The 15,265-nt window shown below is 43.9% G+C and overlaps 1 protein-coding gene across 1 annotated transcript in view; it reads left to right on the top strand.

The window, feature by feature from the left end:
- The window catches only part of Cwc27 (CWC27 spliceosome associated cyclophilin), a 171,539-nt gene extending 171,331 nt beyond the window's left edge, over window positions 1–208 (top strand). Inside the window, exon 14 of the mRNA XM_051172608.1 lies at window positions 2–208. Within this exon, the coding sequence (XP_051028565.1) occupies window positions 2–164 (163 nt within the window). The 3' untranslated portion in view covers window positions 165–208. The remainder of the gene's footprint in view (window position 1) is intronic.
- Window positions 209–15,265: the final 15,057 nt, after the last annotated feature.

Here is a 15,265-nt window from a genome sequence, read left to right as displayed (position 1 = left end):
GGATGTCACATGTTCTCCAATTTGAAGACAAAACCAGAAAAGTGAAAGATGCAAGCATGCAAGACTCAGACACATTTGAAATCTATGATCCTCGGAATCCGGTGAACAAAAGAAGAAGGGAGGAAAGCAAAAAGCTGTTGAGGGAGAAAAAAGAAAGAAGGTGAGAGGAGAGTGGTGAAGCCAGAGCTGGAAGCTTGCCTGCAGTGAATGTCCTTGTGACAGACGTGTTTCATAGCATCACAGAAGGATGTGAAAAGTGTATCTAAACCTATTTTCTGAAAGTATTTCATTTTGTAAATTTCGAATGATGTAAGCAAATGCTTTTGGTTACTGACACATTTTTTTCTTAATTGACCTTTTATATTGCTAAATCTGTAATAAAATCAGTTTAAATGTTAACCATTTGCAGATTGTATAAGCCTGTTTGTGCCCCTTTCACCCTGAAATATATAAAGGTGTCTTTTCAAGATTATTTTATAAGAAGTGCTCACAGAAAGAGCACTTTAATATAAAATCCCTGACACTTTAATATAAAATCAAAATTCAAAATAAAAACATTAACACTGATTTTTTTGCATATAAATATAGCCAGACCAGTGGGACTCTTGCTTGAATTCATGAGGAACCCACAGGCAAATTAATATTCAGTCTGTCCAGCCTACTGCCTGGATGTTAGGAATTCGTCCAGACAGAGCAGTCTGCTGCCATGCTCACCAACCACCACAGCCTGCTGCAGGGCCACCTGCCACTGCCCTTGTCAGCAGGGCAACACCAGGAATAGGTAGGTGCCCAGGACCCACACCACCAGTACACCTCATCAAGAATTTCACCATTGACGCACTCACTCACACTGGGTATTTCTGTCACCCATATTTAATTCTAAACTCCGTGTGCTGGAATTGTACAGCCAACTAACTTCAGTCACCTAATAAAACCTCACCAGCCACATCTTTTCAGGAGAAGTAATGGAATCTATTTCCTCTTCCTAAAGCACCATTCTTCAAATGCGACCCCAGGTGCAGCACTGGCAGCAGATGTAAGGGTGGAGAAATGCTAGCCCTGCCTTGCTGCCAGTCGCCGCCGCCGCTGCCGCCGCCACCACCACCACGCCTCCTCCAGACTGTCCGTGTCTACAGAACTTAATGTTGTCATGTCCCATGACCGCAGAAGAGTCAGCCACTTCAGAATGAGGAGGTGCTAACATACATTGAAGTATCAGAAAGCAGACTATAAATATGTTGTTTCCTAGTGCATGGTGGGCTAGTTTATAGAGGGAAAGACCACATACTCTGGGTATGTGTCTGAAGATAGGTGTTTGCCGCATGTACCAGGCCCTGAACTGGGTCTTCAGCATCGAAAAAGATAAGTAAGCAGCACTGTATTACCATAATCTTAAAAGGAACAAGCAAAGCTAGATACATAAACCTAAAGCATGTAACAACCATTTGTGTTGTTACAGTTGTGCACATATGTAAAACTATGTAAAGCCATAGTATGTAAAGCTCTGAGGATGGGAAGGGTACCCAGGGTTCCCTGGAGTTTCAGCTCATAGATGACTGTGCGTGAGGCTAGGCCTTAAACGGGCTGCTGTACACCAAACACACTGCAGTCCTTGTCCTTCGTGATCATGAAGGAACCTGAGGTGAGAAGACACGACTCCCGGTGTTCACAGACTTCTCTTTTTGAATGAGGAAGGGGAATACTTCAGAGAAAAGAAGGGTTTGATAGAGTGCTCTGGAAGGTGCCAGACAACTCGGAGCTGTGGACACTTGAGGCAGGAGTTGATTATGCAAACATGTCACTGTAGTTACTTCCTTTTTTTCTCTCTCTCTCTCTTTATTTGGGGGTGTGGTGGGGGAGGAGGCTTAGGAGATTGGGGTTTTGGGTGTTTGTTTGTTTGTTTGTTTGTTTGTTTGTTTGTTTGTTTCAAGACCCCGTTTAACAAGCCCTGGCTGTCCTGGACTCACTCTGCAGACCAGTCTGGTCTCGAACTCACAGAGATCCGCCTGCCTCTGCCTCCCGAGTGCTGGGATTAAAGGTGTGCGCCACCACACCGGGCCCTGAAGTTATTTCTTATTGGCATGTAGTCATTGTACATGGTGATAGGTTCATAAAGAGCTTTTTATACAGATATATCATAATCCTTGCCCGTATCCACCCCTCCCTCCCCTCCCCACCCATTCCGTCACTAGCAGCTTTGTCCGTGCTTTTGTATCTTACATACATGTACAGTTCTATGTGTTTATATAAGATCCGTGGTCCACAAAGTAGAAAGTGTTTCTCTTCTCAGGTCTGACCTACTTTATTTAATACGCTCCGCTACTACGCCCGTTTTCCTGCAAAGGGCATGAATTCCATCTTTGTGGCCGATTGAACCCCACCCTCCATGCGCCCACCATTTCCTTTATTCTCCCGCTGTCAGCTGGGCCGAGTTCACGGCTTCACTCTTGCTTCTTTGCAGACATGAAATGTGTTGTGTCCGAGCCCGTGTGTGTTGAAACGCCGGGTCTGCCATTCTTCTTTAGTGTCCTACTTTACCTACTCAGTACTGGCCCAGAAGAACTCCCCGGTGCTCCCCTGCCCCAGCGACCAGGCCAAGGATAGTTGCAGTTTTTAAAAGACAGTTGTTCTTCATTTATTTTTGAAATTATAATTTAATTATATCATTTCCTCCTCTTTTCTTCCCTCCAAGCCCTCCTATACTCCCCTCCTTGCTCTTTTTCAAATTCATGGGGCCTCTTTCTTCATTAATAGTTATTACATATATATGTGTAAATATATGTATATACACACATATGTATATATTTACATACCTACACACATATAATATATAATATATATAATATACATATATACATCTATGTATACATAATGTACAATATAATACATAATATATGTACACAATACACGCACACATATATATATTTCTAAACATATCCTGCTAGGTTTGTATAATAATACTTGTATATGTGTTTTGGGAGCTGGCCATTTGGATGACCAGTTGGTGGGCTCTTCCCTGGAAAATACAGTTTCTCCCACTCTCAGCATTTCTTAGTTCTTTGTGGAGGGCTGACGCCTCGGGCTGACCACCACCATCACCCTCATCCACATTAGCATGTCTGTTTTTGTTGTCCTTGTTCAGCTCCTATTTAAGCAGTCACATTGGCATGACTGTATCAGTGTAGCTCCTGGCGTTACTAAGAGACACACCTTATATCAAACTCGTGCTCCGCTAGCTCTTAAAACCTTCCTGCCCCCTCTTCAGCGATATCCATCAAACCTTAGGAGTAGGAGTTGTTTTGTAGATGTGTCCATTGGGACTGGGCCCACAATTCTGCGTTTTGATTAGGCGTGGCTCTCTATAACGATCTGTCAGTTGCCCCTGCATGAAGTGAGGGCTGAGGTCAAGTCTTCTTTTTTTTTTTTTAAGATTTATTTATTTATTATCTATTGTATATGAGTGCTTTATCTGCAGAAGAGGGCATCAGGTCACATTATAGATGGTTGTGAGCCACCATGTGGTTGCTGGGAATTGAACTCAGGACCTCTGGAAGAGCAGGCGGTGCTCTAAACCACTGAGCCATCTCTCCAGCCCCTGAGGTCAAGTCTTTAGAATGCAGTTAGGGGTTGTGCAGGTTGAGGAACTTGGTGGTTGTAGGTTCTCCTCCAAGACCCATGACTTCACTAGCCATGGGTAGTTGCCTAGGTTTCCAGGACCAGGCATGGCTTCCCTCCTGTTGAGTGGGTCTTAATTCCAATTAGAGAGCGGTTGGCTACCACAAAGGTATGTGTTCCACTACAGCACCCAAAGGGTTACAGTATTCTGCTGTAGGTATCAGAGCTGGGTAGGCCTGTTGGTTGCTTCCCTCCTTTACAAGTTGGCATGATACCCTCTGATACCATGAAAGAAATTTAGTTGGATGACAAAATTATGATCTTAGTTTAGCTAAGTGTTCATCTTATTTTAACTGCAAGAAGCAGAAGGTTCTGGAATGCAGTGGTAATTAGAATATTAATGGGATTTCACCATTACAAATTTAACTAATAAGCAATTTCTAAAAAGAATAAGAAACTAAGTTTGGTACTATTAAATATGTTGGTGTTCACTGGAAAAAGTTTAGGCCAAGTAAATTAACTACAAAATTTTTTTTTTTTTTTTTTTTTTTTTTTTTTTTTTTTTGGTTTTTTGAGACAGGGTCTCTCTGTGTAGCTTTGGCTGTCCTAGACTCACTTTGTAGACCAGGCTGGCCTCGAACTCACAGCGATCCACCAGCCTCTGCCTCCCGAGTGCAGGGATTACAGGCATCTGCCACCACGCCCGGCCTGCAAAATAAATTTTTAATTTCACTTCATTTTTATATTTGAGTTTGTTTTTTGTGTACGTGTCTTGGTCAGGGATACTATCCTGAGACAAAGCAAACATGACGGAGCTCTTGTTAAGAACTAAAACCAGCCCTTGACTCTTCCTTTCTCAAAGGGTAACTGAAGTTGATGCACATCTGTCTGTGATTTTTAATTTTATAAAATTGCCCATTGCCCCATGCCCTCAGCTCTCAGTCTCCTCTGAAGCCTCACGTCTGCTACATGTAAAAGTGGGGACATCATAAAAACAACAGGTCATTCAAACGTGTGAGGAGATGAGTGGTTTGCTGCTGTTTTTAGAGCACATTCAGCGACCAACCGATGGTAGGCATCCTTCTGCAACTACCCCTGCCAGGTTCTTGATAAGATCAGATGTGTGAGGTACATGGCCCTGTCATGTTGTGTCACTCTGTCCTATAAGGAAAAGGTTAGATAGAAGCAGAATATGGCTGAAACATGCTGTTTTATCTTACTGATAATGAGAGAGGGGAGGTGTGAAGTGAGTTACCACTGAGGGTCCTATCAAGTGTGAACAATTTGTATATACAGTGTTGGTGTGGAGAAGGGAAGAGGGGTTGCATTCTTCACTCCCGTTCACAAACAAGAGCAAGTCTGCTCTCACCGTCGCATGACAGCCAGCAGCCTGGCAGTTTGTCAGGCGGCCCCATTTCTGTTTACTGGGAAGCACAGTACATGTCTCATCTTCACTTCCTTAGCTTTTAATGGAGAGATGCGAATCAGGAACGAGACTATAGAGAAATCCTTGCTAGGTGAAACTTGAATCCTAACAAAAAAAAAAAAAAAAAAAAAAGGTAAGACATCAGACCTTCTAGGTTGGCACTAGGAGTGCTGGGTATGTAGAGAGTTCATTAACAGAACCATTACCACCACCCCTCACCAAGCCCACAGGCCACATCTCTCTGTGGAGAGGTGTCATGGTGGTATGTGAGCTCAGAGAGGATTTGCAGCATTTGACATCTGCCACCATTGCCAATTCCAAGCGCTGACACAGCCCTGGAGTGTTACTTCCTTCTGCCATTCGATTTCATTTCCAGCTAATGGAGTTGGACAGGGACCATCACACCAGCACTGCGGAGCACACTCTGCCATGGTCTCCAGACACTTCTCTTCTATGTGATAACGGTGTCATGATTGATTCCTATCTTTAAACTCTCTGTTGATGAAGTTTTCCAAAGCCTTACTTTTGGTTCTCTTCTTCTTCTTAATTCCAGTTAATCTTCTGCTCAGCTCAAAGGGGGGGGGGGGGGGGACCAAATCTTGTAGAGGGAAAGAAGATGTAAAACACACCAGGATGTGTCTTTGATTTACCCCTTTAAATGATAAGGTACAAATTCATCATTTTAACTTACAGGAACAGTATTGATGTAGAGGATGGGGAGTCCCACCTGAAAAGAAAAAACTGGATTCTAAGTGAAATGCAGGCAGAAAGAAGTCTGGCCTCTCCCACATCTGCTGGAAACTACTCCCTGACAATTAAATCATAGTATTAATGCATGTTACTTGACCAGCTAAAATATCCTCTGGAGGAGACGTTCATCACAGCACCAGTTAAGAAAAAGATATTGTCACTTAGAAAATTATTATTTTCTCATCCTCATGATGTCAAATGTGATCATTATGGATAAATGACTAGCATTTTTTTAAGTAATCAAGATACTTTTGAAATTAGGAAACACTTGAGTGACCTTTACATCTATTTTCTGTGCTTAATCTGGGTTCCAAATACTTTAGTAAATAATACACTAGAAATGAAAGGTCCCACACATAGAAAATATATCAGCCTGCCTAAAATGCACGATTTATAGTTAGTTCCTAACAGTCACAGTGAACTTACAATCTGCGGGCTTCCTTCTCTTTTTCATGTGATACCTATGAAGTATTTAATTTTCAATTTTGGGTAAGAGGCATGGGCCATTTTTCCTCTATTCTAAAATCTTATTATAATACTGTGTTGTAGGTAGTATTTCCCAATCAGCCAAAGAAGTCCACACGTGGTTCTTTAATTTACAAAAGGATACATGACCTGTAATATCTAAATCCATCACATAGGACATTTCATGTCTGTCACACCTGACACACCCATAGATGAACATAGCTACCATTCCTAGCCTTGCCTCTGCCAGCCCTACTTCATGACAGCTTTCCCATCTCTGCATTGGCAATGCCAACCTTCCAGTTGCTCAGGCCACATGACCTGGGTACCTGTCTTTACCTCACACAGTCAAGCTGTTACAATATTCTGTTGGTTCTACCTTCAAAGTAGACCCAGAATGTCACTATTTCCCACTGCTACCACCCACATGAAAGAGGCCATCAGTTTTCACATGGGCTACTGAAAGGGAGCCATGTCTAGTGTCCCTACTTTTTTCACCCATTTCCCTCTTAAGTATTATCATGACAGTCAGTGAAGTCTCTGAAGTGTGAGTCACATTGTTATATTCTGTGATTCAGAATATATATTCTGTGATGTATTATGTGATTCAGAGTAAAAGCTCAAGCCCAGTGGGGTGTGAGGCTTTGGGTAATCACCACCCTGCTCTTCAGCCTTGCTGGCCTCCTCTCTCACCATCTTCCCCCCTCACCCTCCTTCCTGGCTGCTCACCAAGTAAACTATGCGTATCCCATCTTAGGAGCGTTGGAGTCACTGCTCCCGCTACCTCAAACTGTTTCCCACAGCAGCCTGACTGTGCATCCCTTGGCTCCTTCAGGTCTGTGTTTAGATGATGCTTCAGAGAATTCCACAGTGACCACTCTAGAGACGCAACCCTCCCTGTTCCACATGTCCACTCTCAGTCTGCCTGTCCCCTTTGTCATCGCCGACACCATTAACCACTCTGCACCTTGCCCAGGCTCATGAGGTCAGAACATGCTGTGTTACTTGCAGACGAGGGAATTTACTGAAGCTAGAATGATGGCACAGCCTACAAGAGCCTTTGCTGCTCTTCCTGAGGACTCTGTTCAGTCTCAGGACCCACATGCGCCTCGTACCTGCCTGGAACTCCAGTTCTAGGAGATCCAACACCCTCTTCTGGCAAGCACATAGCATAAATGCATGCATGCAGGCAAATACATTAAAAAAAAGAGGTATTCTTTGCACTCAGTCCATTGGAAAGAGTACTTTTGTAAACTTTTTAAAATTAATATCTGAGTGTTCAGAATAAAGTAGATACATAATAAATATTTGTTAAATCAACAGGTAAAGCACTACATCCCAGGAAGAACTTTTGAAGTTCAGTGTGAGTTTATTACATGCTATTGGCTTAATATCTTCATGAAATGAAGTTGTATTTATGATAAACATTCCAAAGGGTACAACTTCAGCTCAGGGACCACTGCAACAATGTAAAAATAATCTCTAGATACCGGTTTCCCATCTCTCATATGGAAACAAGAAGATCCAGCTAGTCCTCCCAGCAAGGCCCCGTCACAGCCTAGGAAACAGGGGCCGGAAAACTGCTTTCATGGTGAAGACCTGTGATGAGGCGTGTTAGTGGTGAAGACCTGTGATGAGGCGTGTTAGTGGTGAAGACCTGTGATGAGGCGTGTTAGTGGTGAAGACCGTGTGCTCACGTTGTGCCAGACCCCCTTCAAATCACTGTTGGTTAACTCGTTTGACTTTTATAAACAGCCATAGGAAGTGCTATCCTTACCTCTATTTTCCAAAACAGGAAAGGATTTGGGCCTTAGTGAAGTTCGGTAATTTATCATCACTGTCACCCAGTGAGCAGAGGAGCCAGAGTAGCAGGCTCACCCCAGAGCTTCTGCCACTGCTGGCCACTTTTTTACTGAGCCTCTCAAGGCACGAACCAAGGTGGCTTTCTGGTAGACATTCTACTAACCTGAAGAGTTTATAGCCCAGCAAAATCACAGGACTTCAGTTGAAAATAATTACATATGTAAAAATGAAGTGAATGCCAGAAGAGACCAAGAGATGAGGTTAGTGAGATTAACCAAAACCACTTCATGTCAGGGGGAACTGTGACCATAATTTGAAAGGAAAGAAAACATGACATTGAGGAGACAGGTCATCTTCCAGGTGGGGAGAAGGTTGTGCAGACGAGCTATTAAGAAGGATGTTAGGGATGATGATGTGTCTTTGTAATGCCAAAACATCTGGTCAATCCCATGGTTTTTTTTTTTAAGCCAACCTCCATCGATGTGGGGAATTTCTTCAGTCAATCCAGATGTTTGGCATCTTGTAGACAAAACATCCAGATGATTAACTGAAGATTTGACAGAGTTGAGTGGATTAGCCAGATATTGTAGCATTGTATAGACACTGTCAGGACGTTTACTTGGCGGGAGCGGGGTCCAGCTGTAAAGGAGATTGTCTGGGCAGTGAAAGGAGCTTTGGAGCAGAAGACCCGGGGCCTGGATTAGACGCAACTGGGAGCTGCTGCAAGGGGTCTGTGAAGGAAATGATGCTTCAGGAAGAGAAATCTGTGTGAAGAGAATAAAAAAAAATAACAGCGAGAGGAAAAGCTGTAGACAGGGAAGGAGATCTTCGGAGAGCACAGGTGCATGTGAGGTAATTAAAGCCGGAACCAGAATGTTGAGGCGGCAACAGGAAGAAGCGGATCTGAAGAACATTACCGAAAAGGAACAGGAAGTCGTGGATGGGCTAGGCAAGGCGGGAGAGACCGCAAAGCCTGGGAAAGCAGCTGCTGGCAGTCTCACCACAGGAATAAACCAGGAGGGATCCCCCAAAAGACTCTTCCCCGAAAGCCTCCATTCAGAGGTCACTGACAGACCTACAGTTAGCAGGTACAGAGAACACAAATCCTTCGTCTTCAGAATCCCCCATCGGTCTGGTGCTGCCGATATCGATTACCCTTTTAAGTTCAACTTCGTGAAAGGGTCACGAACGATGATTGATTCACACTATCAGGTGGACATAACCAGTGAGACTGTAAAGAGCATGCTGATGGCATTTGCTTTCATGGAGTATGGAGTGCAAGCCGAGAAATATAAAGCATAAATAGCTGCAGTAAGATTATGAGAAACTGCACAGTGCCTATTCGATTTGACAGATTAACATTTGAAAAGCCTGTTTATAGGCAAGCATTAAAGGCTGGGGACAAGCATTTACTTGTGTCATTTAAAGGTCCTATTTATGGACATTTGGAGATCTGAGCCTTGGCTTAAGTTAGATAGTTCACAGAATTTTTTTTTTTTTCAAATCTCATTTGACAGGAATCAAGTTTATCTTCAGACATAGACATGGATCCCAATTTATTAAAGTTAACACCATGATGGTTCCATGAAAGGGTGCTACAGTTTAACACTTAAATGTCCCCCATGGGCCATCTGTCTATAGCTTGGCTCCTAGCCTAGGATGCTAATCAAAGTTTAGGGTGTAGACCTACTGGAAGGAAGGAATAACATGGAAAGCATGCCCTTGGAGGAAATATTGTCTTTTTTTTTTAACCTTCCTGCCTGAGTTAGCAGCCTCCATGCTCCCCCAAATCTGTGCTTTGCTGCCGTGCCTCTCAACAATGTAGCCAAGGGACCAAGGGATCAAAACTTCTAAAATCATCCGCCAAAATAAACCCTCCCCCTCTCAAATGGATTCATCTCAGGTATTTGTCCCAGTGAGAGAAAGCTAACAAACAGGGTGTGTGCTCTTGCTTACTAAAAAGCACCCTGGGTATTTATGGAATCCGTGGTTTTGCACATGTGCAGTTGCCAGCACTTTCAGCTCCAAGCCTACCGGCCCACACAACCAGTTGGGTGCCCTTTATAAACACACTGAGATTTTTTTTCTCCAAATACTGGCTTGTTCAACAGAGGAGAAAAAGCAAAGCAAAACATTTGTTTTTTCATGGTTGGAAACACAGCTCTATGGTAGAGAGTGGCCTCAAGTGTGCAATGCCCTAGGTACAAGCCCCAGTACCAAAATAAAATAAAATAAGATAAAATAAAAATAAAACAACAAAATAGCAACAGGAAAAGCCTTCCAGAGACACTAGGCTCTCTGTTCAAGGCTTCTGCACTATCTTCCCAGCCCCCACTCCCCACACACATCCTAGAAGAACACAGGATGTCAGAGGAGAAATGTCTTCGTGTGTTGCAGAGCCACCCTGGGGAGATGAAGGGGTCAGGAGTCCTGTCACCATCAGTTTCCCAGATGCCAAAATGATAAGGACACTGGTCTGGGTAGGGGTCCAAGGGCCTGTTGGGTTTTTGTTGTTGTTGTTTTGGTTTGGTTTTTTATTAAACTCCCCCAACTAACTTCGATGCTTGGTTTTGTTTTTCACTTTCCTAAAGATCAGACCTAGACAGATGCTGCCCGGAGGCCGAAACGAAAGAATGAGAATCACGTAAGGGATTTGAGTCTCTCAAACTGTAAAAACTGATTGAATGTCTTTTCCCACCTGCGCGTCACATCACCGTAAAGACACCGTTATGAAATGATCTCCTTAGGCACAGTCACTGTGTTCTCTGATGGCAGAATGTTTCACAGAAAGTGCATGAAATCCAGTGCAGTCGGCCCCAGAATCAAGGTGAGGGAGGAGGAGGAGGAGCACCCCTACCTGTTCTCAGTTCCCAGCATTACTACCCCCTCTCCCAAACGCGGTTAGCGAAGGGGAGGAGGATGTAATTAATGATCTTGATAAGCCTTTCCCACTACTCCAAGGCTGAACCAGTCACATATTTATCGACTAGAACACCAGTTGGTTTCGCTAAAAACAATGAGTGATTCAGGTGTTTCCCACAGGCCCTTCTGTTTTAAGAACTAGACTTAGCAGATAGGAAGCTACTTTTTTTTTTTTTTTTTAAAAAGCTAATCAATGGAATGTCCTCGCCCTAACACCAACATTAGGATGTTTGTTCTTTTAAATGCCCTTCCTTTGGCAGAACAAACTATACCCACAAGAAAAAGGGCTGGATTGTTTTTTTCCTTGGTAGTATGGTTTCATTGGCTCTGGTATCGACTTTTTTTTCTGGGCCTCTTTTTCCCCAGATGGAGTAGACACTGGGGGATTTTTATTTAAAAAGCCAGTAGAGTAGCCCAGCAAAAAGTCAAATATGCATGTAACTCACTTTGTTGCTTTTTAAATACCCCAGACATCTCGAGCACAAGAGTTACTTTTGATCTGAGCACTGATTATTTCCCACGTCCTCAGTCCCCTTTTCAAGTTCCTTCTAACAACCACAGCAAATAGTATCATGCTCCTGTGGGAGGGACGAGGGCAAGATAGGGCTGTGAAAGAAAACCCTTGGGAATGTCCCAACATAAAGGTCTTGTGTCCTGAAACAAAGCAAAACAGCGAGATTTGTTTCCAGGGCTCTTCTTATCTTCTGGGTGAATCCATTAATGCCCACTGTCTTGATCCGAACCACTGTTATTGATGAGGCTAAGCCCTTAGCAGATGGGTCTGCAGATCCTCAATTGCTTCTACTACCTCAGTATGACTGATCACACAGAGGGGCTTTTGAGTATGGTATACTGCTATTCTTCCTGAGGGAAACTCCCTTCCCCCCCCTATAGGATGACTTTTATATAAATTGGAAAAAGACACCATCCCCAAGACACTTTATTCCCACATGTCAGAAGTTCTAAGAATGAGATGTATCGTTTGAGAAAATTCTTTACTGAACCTGTAGTCTAACACTGCCTGCTCCCACTGTTTCCTTTGACCTCTGTTATACTCTAGGTCTCTGAGGAACCAGAGACATGGCCTTAGAGCTTATGTTCAGCTGATGGACCCTGCTTGGTCTGGTCTGTCGCTCTCTTACCAGCAGAGGCTCAGTATTCTTAAATAAAAAATAGATACACACATACACATATACATACATACATACATACATACATACATACATACATGGATAGGTAGATAGGTGGTTGGATGGATACATACATCGTAGATAAAGGGATGCATGAATACATACATAGATACATAGATGTCCTGGGACTTCAGACTAGACGGAAACTCCAGAGCCTTCAGTGACCAGGATCCCTACTGCTGCTGGTGACACTTGCCTTGCGGGTTCTGGGGAATATAATTCCTTAGCAAGTTTGCCAACCAATGGCCACGCAAAACATTGAGCACTGTGGAATATGAGCAGTAAATATGCCTCTTCTCCAGGCTGGCAACAGCCTCAGGTCTCCACACCTACTGGTCAGGGTACCACCGTCTCCTTGGAAACATTCTGCTCCGGTCCATCACCTGCCTGTGGCACCTGGAAGCTCTCTCCGTATGCTCTGTGTGGGCTGTGCACTTAGCATCTCCTCTCCAAAGCACATGCCCTCTGTGCTAACAAGTGCTAGGGAACATCTCCTTGGCTTATTCCTTCGTCAGAGTATTCTGTTTCCCACCAATTCCATCAAGAACCACCTGAAGAAGAGACAGCCGTTAAAAAAAAAATTTTTTTTGTCCTGGCCAATGAAGTCTTCTGGACATCTGCCCTCTTTACCTTTTATTCTGTATTTTCCTGTTATCGGTAGCTAAGGTCTTATCCCATCAATAGGGGAAGAAATGTTTGTTTTCCTGTTCACTACTGTACTTTTCTCCAGCGACCCTACTGTACTGAGGATAAAGAACTGAATCTACAAATGCTAAAAACTTTCAAGAGTCCAGCAACTTCTTACTCTTCTGGGCAAACCTACCAGAGACAAGTCTCGGCATTCCCGTCACCTTTTAAGATGATTCTAGAGTGAGAAAAATGACTCTGATGGTCCGAGGCCCAGCATGGATACAGTTAAACCTTAAGAAAACTGCTTCCAAGACAGCACTCAGATGCTCCAGGATTTGTTGGAATGGATCAACAGAAAAAGTAAAAAAAATAAAATTTCAAATCCTAGTTGATTTGCCTGCAGGACCTCCGTGAGACAGACCCTACGGGAAGGGAAGCAAGTCTGTCTTCCAGAATGGATGCTCACTTGTTTGCTCTTCCAGCCAGGAGACTGGGAGAAGCCAGCAAGCAATGTAGTCATTTGGTAATGTCCTTCCCTCTGCCAAGGTGGATTAATGCTGGGAGACCTTACAACTGGTGAGTAATGGGTAGTGTTTACAGATCCTCCAAGATCCCCAAGGTGTGATCATTTTCATGCGTAGGGCTCTTCCATCATTCCCCAGGAGGGTGCTTTGTCATTCCCCGTACTCTCCCTTGACCGGACTGGACTCTCAAGTCCATGTTACAAGGATGACAATGACCTCCAGTCATCATCAGCAGTCTCCTCAAACCCAACCAGCAGACACTTCCCAGACCCTGCTAAAGTGAGAGGTTGTCCTGACAGTTAACACTGGCTTCCTTCTAAACATTCTGGAGAATTAGGAATAGTTGTTTATTAAAATGTGATTTTAATAGCCATGCCCTCAGTCCAGCACTTTGTTTTATTATGCCCCTGCGTAACCCTCAGAGTGACATTAGAATGTCATAGGCCTGTAAAGATCTCAGTCCATGAACAGGCCCATGTATGGTAGATGTGGGTTTAGAACTAATTGCTCTTTGCATTTAATCATTATTGTCACTCATTCCTCCTAGCTGCTGTCACTGCCACCACCCAAATTCTTCAACTTCTATTCTACTACTTTCTGGATCTCACAGATTCCCCAAGGTCTTGTAAAAGAAGACATAAAAGAAGGCCACATTCTAGAGTCTGAGCTCTGTACACACAATAAAATCAGTTAAGTAAATTCTAAAAATAAAGGCGCGTAAAGGCTGAAGTGCTTGTCAAGGATGCTTGATGCCCCTGGTTCAATTGCCAGCCCAGCAGAAATATAACTGAATAAAAACCATAAGGAAATAAAAATAAAATTAAAAGTGCAAGTTCTGTCTGTGCCACCAACTGGCTTGGATTCCCTCAATGACCTACCTAAACTCTGAGTTCCCCCCTCTGTAAGCTCGATGTATTTTCTTGCTCCCAAAAGATGGAGGGTGTGTAGACTAACTCTGCCCACGTGTGAGCCGTTGCTCTGCAAGTGCTGGCCGCGGATACTAGAGTTCAGAAATGGTGATTATTATGGTTTTCCCTGTCTGTCAGACTGTTGTAGAAGCCTTAGCTAAGGCTGGGTTCTGTACTCCTGGGAGGGGGCTTTCCAGCCCCTCTCACTGCTGGCTGAGCTTGGAATCAAGAGTTGTACAGTTGTTTCCTGGTTCGAATCCCTTGCTCCTCTCATTCATGGACCTATGCCAAAATCCTTTCCTGAGGCTTCAGTTCCTTTTTTCCTGCTGGTGGCTCAGAAGATCAGGGGCCTGAAGATCCCTTCAACCCTGAGTCAATAGTAAGGTGACCCAGGGCAGCGAAGCCAGCATTTTGGAACACTGGGCCAAGTGTTTCTCAGAACCTGGGAAGTTCTTATCAGCAAATCCGTCCCAGGAGAGAGGCACTATGTTGTTGCCTAAGCCAAATGCTGGGCCTGATATTAGGTAACTGAAGCCATAAGCCAGGGGTTCTGCCTTGGCTAGTGCAGAATCACACAGGAGTTTTGTCAAAAAAAAAAAAAAGTGGCTGCCTCCCAAGCTGACGACGATGCTCTCAAACGGTTCCCTGCTTAGCTCAGCCTCTGGAGCTGGGCTGTCTTGGAACTGGTGAGTTCTTGAGAACAGTTGTGCTCGACTGTGGCTCCCGAGCCCCCTTTTTTCCGCACCTCGCACCAGTAGCCCGGGAGAGAGAGAACAAGGACAGCGCCTGTGAGCCAAAGAGATACAATCAAGAGCGAGCAGGACCCGTGGAATGGCGGCAGCTTGTTTGGAACAATGCGCATGAGTTCAAAAGATTTAAAAGCCGGAGACTCAACAGTGATGGAAAAGCAGATAAAAGAACTTTTCTCTGCCAAGGCAATCTGACACGCCACAGTACTTACTGTGCTGCTAACCCTAGCGGAACCTTTGCTTTATAAGAGAAAGGAAAAAGGTAAGAAAATAGAAAAAGAAG

Source organism: Acomys russatus, chromosome 30 (assembly GCF_903995435.1).
Source record: "Acomys russatus chromosome 30, mAcoRus1.1, whole genome shotgun sequence".
In the NCBI taxonomy this organism is placed as follows: Eukaryota; Metazoa; Chordata; class Mammalia; order Rodentia; family Muridae; genus Acomys; species Acomys russatus.
This window is presented reverse-complemented; position numbering and strand designations above follow the sequence as displayed.